Below are 10,066 nucleotides of genomic sequence, written 5' to 3'. Positions count from 1 at the left end.
AACAGTCAAACTTAGAGAAGATATTTATTCGCTTGAATTTTTTTGTGGGATGTGCATTTCTATATAAATATTTTTCTACTTCCCTTTACATCCCAACAACTAATTAAATGTGCTATTTTTTAACTCTTTCAGATGTCCACAATACGACAAATAAAACCGGCTGCATTTCCACCGCCTGCCTCTAACACAACTTTGCACGCCGCCGCAGCGCTCACCACAACAGTAGCAACTGCAATGAGTGCGTCAAACAGGAATTCAGCTTCGAATACGTCAAGTAAATATAGTGCAAATAATTCAAGCAAAACAGCAACAACAACTACAACAGCAAGCACATACAGCGCAAAAAGAACAGAAACAAATAAAAGAGATGCCTTAAGCAACACGTCGCAGCAAAAATATCAAGAACACTTACATTCCGCCAACAACAACAACAACAACATGCCACTATGGCAAACATTAAAAGTTGATGCTGCAACACTTTTGCCTCTACTGGCATTTCTGCTGCTGCTCAGTTGCACAGCAACACCAACACTAGCGACGCCCGTCTTTGTCGACAATCCCAGTTTAGCGCAATGTGAGTAAGAAATCAAATTATTCCGTTATCTGCTAGTATGTATGCAAATATCTATATCTAATTTATAGAATATTTATATACACATTCCTCACATTAAAAAGAAAATTTGACAAAACCGAAAACTGGGTGAACAAACTTTTCAAATTCTTCTGTTATTCTTATTTGTTTTACTTAATAGATAAAATTCATCTCTTCAACCTAGAGTTTGCCTTTTTTTCGGAATGTAAATTTTATTTATATTTGCTTAGCATAGCTAAGATAGTCTAAGCAATGGGTGGAAGATAAAAACAAGTTTTCGGTATAAACAATTAAAGCTCTGATGCCAAGTGGTTGCTTGCACATCTGTTCATTGTTGAGAAGGCAATGAACCAAGCGTCTCTTCCGCTGCTACAGGCAGATTTAGTTTATCTGTAAAGATGAGAATGTATGTCTGTGTGTAACGCTCATACTCGTACGTATGTACATGAAATATATATATAAATATATATATATATATATATATATATATATGCATGTAAGTAATGAGAGCTATCCAACTAGGCAGCAACTGGACTATGTGCCAACTCGTCATTCATCTGCTCTTAGAAAAGCTGCCAGCGCAAAGTCAGCAGAATTTAAATTCCATACTCTGACATTTATTGCTGGTAGTAGATTTTCTTAGTGCGTACTTTTAGAACTTGTTTGCACCAGTGATTTCACACAGCTATATCTTATAAATTTTTCTTATTAAGCTATAAGATATTTTTATATGGAAACAAATGAATATCCGATTATGGTATACAATTTTGATTGCTCCAGCCTGATCAAATTTTTAAAATATCTGAAAATAAATTACACATAAAGGGAAGTCATCAGTAAACAAGACTGAGCTAAAATAGAAACGACAGTAGCCTTGTTCTCATTACTTGGAGTCTATTTATTCAAAATAGTCCCCTCTGGCCTCGATACACTGTTTTGGGCGATCTTAAAACGTTTGGAAATATTGTTTCAGGTCATTGACAGGAACCCGGAATGTCCTTCAGGATGTCGCCACAAGTCTTTTAGATGGCCCTACGGACGTAAAACGTTTTCCTTTCATGGCCAAATGCAATTGGTCCAAATCCGAATAGGTAGAAGTCACAGAGAGCCATATCAGATGAATACGGTGAGGGAATGATGGTTAAGTGCGATTTCTAGTAAAAAAATTAGTCACAAGAGTGGATCGATGAGATGCTGTATTATCGTGCAAGAAAAGCCAGCTTCCTCCTTCGCGGTATTCAGGGCGACTTCGACGAATGCGATGCAAATGTAACAAACGCATCAAAACGCCAAGATAAAAAACTACGTTGATAGTTTGGCCCATTGGCACGAACGCCTTGTGGAAAATTCCCTTGGAATCGTAAAATCAAATGAGCATTGACTCGATTTTTCAATTCTTCAAACGCAATTTTGTGGGTGGCCATTCGGCGTTTTGACGCTTAGTTTCAAGTTAATGTTCGAAACACCACCTTTCATCACCAGTTATATTACAATGTTGTAAAAGAAGTTCTCGTCGTTTCATGCCTCTTTAATGAGGCCTTTTGAATGTTGAATTCTGAGCATTTTTGGTGCACAGACCTTTCTTAAGCCCAAATGATCAGTTATAATGTGATAAATCGATATTTTGGAGATATTCGACTTCGATTCCATGAATTTCAACTATGACTTCAGTTCATTTTTGATAAGTTTGCAAACAATTCCGGTGGAGTTTTCGGTGATTACTGATTACTGATTTTGGATGGCCTCTATGTTCATTGACATTTGTGTCCTCACAACCATCTTTGAAACGTGTAAACCACTCATAAACTCTGGCACGAGATAACAATCATCGCCATAAACTTTTTTCCATCAATTTAAATGTTTCAGTAAAGGTTCTACCGATTTTGAAACAAAATTTGATATTAGCTCTTTGTTCGAAACTCATTTTTGTACCGATGACGCAAATATACTGACACTTTAGACGCAGTAATTTCGCTAGCACTGAACCGAACGTCACCAAGCTTTCGCTGGAAGTCAGCTATGGATATAACTTCCAACGCACTAACTCATTAAAAAGATGGCGCCACCAAAAACATTTTTACGATGCCAGTTTTTTTTATTTCGGACTTCACTTTGTATTATCTTAAAATAAATTGATTTAAAGTATTCATGCTTAAAAGAATATACAAAATTTTATTCGAAATAAAAAAAAAGAAATGACGGCCTCTTGTAATCAACTGAAATCAACCAGACACAAATTTTTCATTAAATAAATGTTTTCGCTTTGCACATATTTTTAAGGAAAAAAATGAAAATTTGAAGTCAAAAACAAAACAAATACAGGTCTTTTCATAAACAAATTGATCAAAACAATATTATTAGTGTTAATTAGTATAAAATTGGAAGTACATGCAAAGGCCAATATGTTACAGAATATCCCTGTAAAGTTTTAAGTTGATATCCTGATTACTTTTTTAGTCATATTCGACAGTGCGGAAAAAAACCCGTATTTCGAGAAAAACGCGGTTAAAGTTTTCGTTCCTATGAAGTAGAATTAAAAGCAATTTATAGTCACCCAAGCTTAATCTGCGTTGCCAGGACCATAAACTAAGCCTTTTTTTCGAAAAAATAATTCATAATATCTGTCTGCTTTTTCTTCTATGCAATTCTTGCCTCTTTTGTTGAATTTCATGAACGCCGCTCCTGTCTCTTCACTCGATATCCATAGTACGTGTCTACGAAAGTTTTGCTTATATTCGAAATCTGTTGTTAAATTCAGGTCACTCATTATTTTGAGTACGAATGAGTAGCTGTCGTTAAATATTCCTGCAGCTAAAAATGCTGCAAATTCAAAAATTGTTGCACCACAATCCAAGTGCTTGGTAGCTAAACGTCAAACCGTTGAATTAAAAGATTCATTTACGTTTTGGGTAAAATCGCTAAAGCAACGCCAATCATTCTGTGACAAATCTTCATATATTGGCAATATGCTTTTTGCGCGTCTTTGTGCAGTGGCGCTGGATGTTCATGAGAAATATTTTTGACTTATGCAGGGAGTATTTACACCACGACTCGACGCCAGTGGGACAGAACTGATGTTGTCGCTTTTTAACACTCAATTCAATTGATCAATTGATGATAAGTGGCCATAATCTCTTTTTTCATATCATCTTTCGACTGCGCACGATTTCGTATCGCAAGGCCATATTATTTTCTTAATTTTTAATCAAAAAACAGTGATTAATTTGCCCCTTTCACCGAGTTTTGCAGTCTATTTTAAATTTAGAAGACAGCTTTCCATACGTTTTTCGATATGACCTACGCACTCACTTTTCTTAACGTCAATGTCGCCGTAAGGACTAGCATCTAAGTTTTTTTTCCTTGTTCACTCCTCTTGGAAGCATAGGGCCTGAACAAGACGTCTTGCGTTAATCTATTTAATTTCTGACAGGGTATGTAATTGTAAAGAATGTATTGATTTAAAGAAAGTATTGTTTATTATTTGAAATATATTTATTAATTTTATCGTTTCAAGCTAGACATCCAGCTTGTAAAACGATTGTTTTCTTTCTTGTGTCTTACATACTACGTACAAGCGTTTTTATAGTAATTTTTGTCAATGCAAGCCAATAACAATTTTTCGGTGTTTACTTATGTTTATGTTATGTTTGCGTTTAGTTTCAAGTGTAATGGACCTTTTAAGAAATATGATACTCTATTTAAAACGGCACAGCAAAGTGAATGCATAAGTGGACAATAAAATAAAAACCAAAACAAAATGTTTATGAATATTAATGTTAAGGCATATCCGACTTATAATCATACTACATAATTAGCCTGCCGCTACCAGTCCTAAATAGTGGAATGCCCACCTGTTGTTGCTTAGGAACAACGCCTTCTGACTGTTTGGAGTGCCATCTGTGTTTCACATTTTTTTGCCAGAAGGATCGCACAGCATCTAATATAGCTTTGATTGTTTTTTACCCCCCTCTCCAACATAATTAGTGTAACGTACACCCAATGACGGAATATCTCGAAAATCGCATGTATTTGAATCTGGCCTGAGGAGCCTTTATGATTGATGGTACAGTTTCCTTCGTGGTCAGCACATCCTGGTTTATTAGGATTATTATTGGCAGTAGCTGCTTTTCATAACTAAATCAGTTACTTTTCCCATATTATTGGCTATTGGAATAGCAAACAGGCGTCCCTTCCTTTCATGTTTAACAATATTGACGATTGTTTGAGGTTGTAGGTGGGCCATAACGTCCTGCTAATTTTGCATGTAGTGTGGTCATTCCATCTACAATCCACGATTCAGAGGTACTTTAGGAAAATTATATTCTTGACTGCTCCTAATGGTGTAAATACTGGTACTGCAAGAACGCTATTCATGGCAGATCCCCCCTTTGCCACTTCATCTGCTTTTTCGTTACCTTCTATCTTCCGAAGTCTCGGGATCCAGATGAAGGTAACTTTAAGGTTTTCACTCATGGGTGTAAGGCTATTCCTGCTTTCTTCCATCACGTTAGAGGTTGTTGTAGCCCAACCCAGTGCCTGGATTGCAGCTTGGCTATCCGAAAGAATAGCGATATTGCCCTTAAAAGAGGGATCTGCGATTAGTAGCCTACAAGCTTCTCCAATTGCCAGTACTTCCGCCTGAAAGACACTGCAGGCATTAGGGAAATGCACAGACTTTTAAGTTCTTAGTCTGTGAGAATATATACCAGGTCCAACGCCACAATCCATTTTCAAGCCATCTACAGTCTATAGTGTCGAAGCTGTTTAGTGAGAGTACCTTATTCCATTCCTCCTTAGATGGAAAGCGGGTGGCAAAATTCCTATTCAATGTTACTGTCGGGACCATGTAGTCAGCCCTCACCGATGTTAACTGAGTTTGTCGGAATAATTGACTGGCATAAACATAAGTTTTAGTTTCCAGCGACCCGCTTCATTTAACCCAAATGCACTCGTGAAGAGTGTACCAACGTAACAAAAACAAAACTTAGGCAACGCCCTCTCTTTTCGAACCGCAAAACATATTGAAAACCCATCAGTTCATTTTCCTACGAAAATCTTATAAATTCAAGTTTCGAACTATATATAAAAAATTCAGTAAACGTACATAATTTTTAATCAGACATTTCAAGTATGCAGTTTCATAGCGCATTGAATTTTAATACAATATAATAGAATGCACGTTTCTAGTAGCTCAAAAACGGCGTTGGTTTTTGACGTTTTTTGTTTTGATTTTTTGGTGCATCTTTGCACAATAAACCTCACGCGAAGGTTGTGAAAACAAGCTGGTCAAGTGTTTTGCCAAAGGAAATGTGCACGTTTCCAACCAGGGAACTTTGAACTTGTTTTTAAAATTTTGAACAGTTATCAAGCAAACCAACGAATATTTTATCTGAATCGAATAATCCCAACTATAAAAATTGCATAGTTGAAATACGAGTACAAAGAAAATATCATCAGAACCAGAATCACTTAACCTAATATCCTGATCCGTGCTAATCTCTTCTCTGCGTAACTATTTAATAAATTATATATCAATAATCTGGAACATCTGATAATAAATGCCTCAATATCAGCACCACTTCGGCAATCGGCTTTTAGTCTATGGTAGGTTTATCAGAGCAAAATGTCTAAGCCATCAACTTAACAATTCTGATAGGAATCGATGCAATAGCTTTTGGAATATTCATTAATAAATTATAGAAATTCTGATATCAAGCGTTCGAGCTGTTTTTCAAGAATTTTTGAAAGAAACCCACTTCAAATAACAAATTAAAATAAATTTATGTACTTTTTACGTACAATATGCGGCATACAAAAACTTGCCCTTTTTGGATTTTCACTTTCGTCGTTGCCGTTGTTTTTAAGAGCGTGGGAACACTGATTTCTTCCTCACTACAATAAATATTACCCATACACCAACATACATACATACATACATACATACGATTACATATGCCTGTAAGCCCGCAGGTGAACACATCCGGCTACACCCGCATTTCCCAGAAATCATTTATTTTATTTAAAAGTTGACGTCGACCGGTAGCAGTAGCAAAATGCATTTCTTTGTAATCAAAACGTGCAAGAGACGCTTCCAGGAGTAAAAGTTGGTATAACCAGTCTATTCGATTTTCATTTAATACCGTAGATCAACCAAATTTAGTAGTTAAAAGACAAAAAGATAAATGAAAAACTAAAACAAAAAGCACACGGATGCTTGAAGACTTACTCAAGTTCTTCATAGCGGCAATGCAGGCGCTAAAGCAGAGTGTTGTATTGTGTGCTACGCAAGTTAAATGGTTATGTTTGTTGTAGTTGTTTTTGTTTGTGGCTAGTGCTTATCTTAATGAGGTAGTTGACATCAGCAACAGCAAATGATTTATGTGAGTGTGTAGTGGTGTGTGTATGTATATCCTCATTTGTATGGGTTAGTAAGGCCATGAGTAAGAAAATAGCGATTTGATGAAATGTCACTTGACTTCGGCATACAGCAGAAGTGTAGTAGAAGGTTTGCGTGTTTGAAGCCAAAGATAGTTGCTTTACTTTCTCTCACGTACGTGCAAGCGTAAGTAGGTGTGCATATGTATGATTCCAAGTGATAATTTACTTTCAAAGACTTACACAACGGATATAGTTTCTTAACAAATGACATGAAATGAACAAATGAAGCAAAATATTCACTCTGCGAGTTCAGTTGAAGAGCTAATAAAGGGTGGTTAAATTTCAAGGGCCAATGTTGATTGTGAGCCACACCTAAGCGTCAACGACACCGTTGGACTTCTTTCTTTGGGGTTATTTGAAAGAATCGGTGTACGTCGATAAGCCAGCAACAATTCAAGAGCTAAAGAATGAGATAATTCGGCACATTAACGGCATAGAACCTCAATTATGCCTCAGTGTCATCGAAAATTTTGAGCATCGGATGGAGGTGTGCCTCCGAGGCTATTTGGTCAATATTTTGTTCTATACGTAATTGAGCTATACCAGTATTATCATAATAAAGAAAAATGATAATTTTTTTTTTAATTCTATTTTATTCAAAATCAACACCGGCCCTTAAAACTTAACCACCTTTTAGATAAGGAACTATTTGCAATATTTTGTTCTACATGCAATTGAGCTATACCAATATTATCATAATGAAAAGAAATAACAATAATTTCTTTAAAAAATTGTATTTTATTCTAAATCAACACCGGCCTTTAAACCTTAACAACCCTTTACAATGAGGCAGCTGGGAAGCGAGAGTTGCAGGCCTGCATGTACTCGTTTGGCTTTCCACCGCTAGACAAATACTCTTTTCACTTTCCTTAAGCTATTGGAGAACTGAAGACAATACACTTGTCGCACAAAGGCATTGCGATCACTGTCAAGTAGTTTTAACAATAATTTTAGCTAGAAAAGATTAATAATTTGCTATATCTTAAGGCAACCATGAAGCAAAACGCAGCAGCAAACCACAAAACTTACATTTATTTCACATTAGAGAATCATGTCAAAAACTCTGGCAGGAACAATTTTTAAATACTAACAGCTTTTCTATTTTGTATGCAAACTTTCATTTCGTGCTGCGGGCATCAATCACAAAGCCCCCAAAGACTTGTGATGAGTGAACGAACGCGAGCTGACATCAAATCATCGTCAAGTGTATGCAGAGCGAGACGTAAAAGTGTTGGCAAGTCTGAATGAAAGTGATGATAAGGATACACAATTAAGTAGAATGATGAATAAAGCCACAAAAAAACCACACGCATACAAGTTCTCGCCCACATTAAAGCAATTGAAAGACTTAAGACACGAACTCGTGAGATGATACAGCAAATTAATACCAATTTTATGAGAGTGAGCGGATGCGTTCGCATAGAATGAACGGCGAATATAGGTCAAGCAGCTCGTAAAAAAGTAATTAATTTACATGCAATTAACACTTCCTCTCTACTAGTGGCTTCTCGCTCCAATAAAATTGTTTTTTCTATATATCTGATGCGTAACTATAATTTGGCATCACGGCGACGATAGAAATACCATTGTATACGACTAAACAAATATTTGGTGGCGGAAGGCAGAGAACTTGCTGACAAATTACACTACAGCTGAATATTTAGACTCATAATCGGCACAAAGCCATAGCATGAAAATAAATTAGAAGCCCGGCAACTTAATATTTCCGCACTGTTCCCAGAGTCATTTACCGCAAATAAAAACAAATAAAAATTACCACAAACACACATTGCAAGTAGAAGCAGAAATGGACAACTAAGTTGGTGGCAACATAAAACAAAGGCAAATATGTGTAGAGGCAACAACGTTAAGCGGGAAACTGCTGTGGCCGGGTAGTATTAGCAAATACTTTCTTATTAGACGCTCAAAAGCAATTGAGGTCAGCAGTAGCAACAGCTGCAAATGCAGAGAATGTTGCCATAAAAATAGGCAATACTACAAACAAACCACCAAACAGCAAACACAAATACAACATTAATGATACGGGCTTTAATGCTCCTCTACAGCTACAGTTAACAGCCACACTACAACACAATAAAACCAACAGGCTTCAAGCTACGTTCTATTATTTTATTTCCTTTTTTGTGAGTTTTTTTTTCATTATTGCCTCTTTTCGCTCGACCTCGTGGCCAGCGTCCAACTCAAATCACGATTATCGCAGCGTATGCGGACAAAAACAAAGAAAAATGCAGAAATACTGAAAATCTAAAGGAAATCAATTGATGGAAAATCTTTCACGAAAGTGATCAGCCGTTGCAAGAGTTGCAAGCAAGAATTTCTTTTCATACAGAAATCAAGCGCACTAAATTAACAGCCACAACACCAATTTAAGTTGGTGAATGGTGATGGTAGTCGCATGCGCCACTTTGGCTAAGAAATGAGAAAAATGGGCTGGCAACTAGCAACAAAGTGAAAGGGAAACAAATGTTTTCACCTATTTTATTCGTAATTTAATTGCTTTGTCGAAACCAAATTTGAATCAATGGCAAAACGATGCTTATAAAATAATACACTGCGCCTCGATAATTCGAATAGCAGCGATCAAAAGAGTCATTAGTCATAACACCATTGGACAGCTGCATTTGCTTATAAGAAAATTTACCTCAATTATTGTGGCATGAAAATCGCATTAGTTAAAGAGTAAAGAATTTCTATAATGCACACGCGCATATTAATTATGAGAGGTAGTAAAAAGGCGCGAATGCACTTAGGCTACAGTCACTTTTTAAAATTACTTTTAAAAATCAAATAAAAAATTATTAAGTGCGCAACTAAGTACCCGCTGTTTGTCAATAGATGCAGCCAGTAGGGTGTGCTTGTCGATTCTAACATAACCTAAACGTCATAAACCAAGCTTAGACACATGGTAAACAAACTGCTTCGACACATTAGTGATTTAGTTTTGGTTTCATATACTTTTGGTTTTGTGAAAATGTCTGATTTTGTGCCGAATAATCGTCATTTGCGGGAAATGTT

The 10,066-nt window shown here is 36.3% G+C and overlaps 1 protein-coding gene across 1 annotated transcript in view; it reads left to right on the top strand.

Annotated features, from left to right (window-relative positions):
• Positions 1–219: 219 nt before the first annotated feature.
• Positions 220–10,066, top strand: part of LOC129245693 (mucin-5AC) — a 66,528-nt gene continuing 56,681 nt past the window's right edge. Inside the window, exon 1 of the mRNA XM_054884033.1 lies at positions 220–574. Coding sequence (XP_054740008.1) covers positions 235–574 — 340 coding nt within the window. The 5' untranslated portion in view covers positions 220–234. The remainder of the gene's footprint in view (positions 575–10,066) is intronic.

Source organism: Anastrepha obliqua, chromosome 4 (assembly GCF_027943255.1).
Source record: "Anastrepha obliqua isolate idAnaObli1 chromosome 4, idAnaObli1_1.0, whole genome shotgun sequence".
In the NCBI taxonomy this organism is placed as follows: domain Eukaryota; kingdom Metazoa; phylum Arthropoda; class Insecta; order Diptera; family Tephritidae; genus Anastrepha; species Anastrepha obliqua.
Note: the sequence above shows the minus strand (reverse complement) of the source record. Positions and strands in the feature narration are given on the sequence as shown.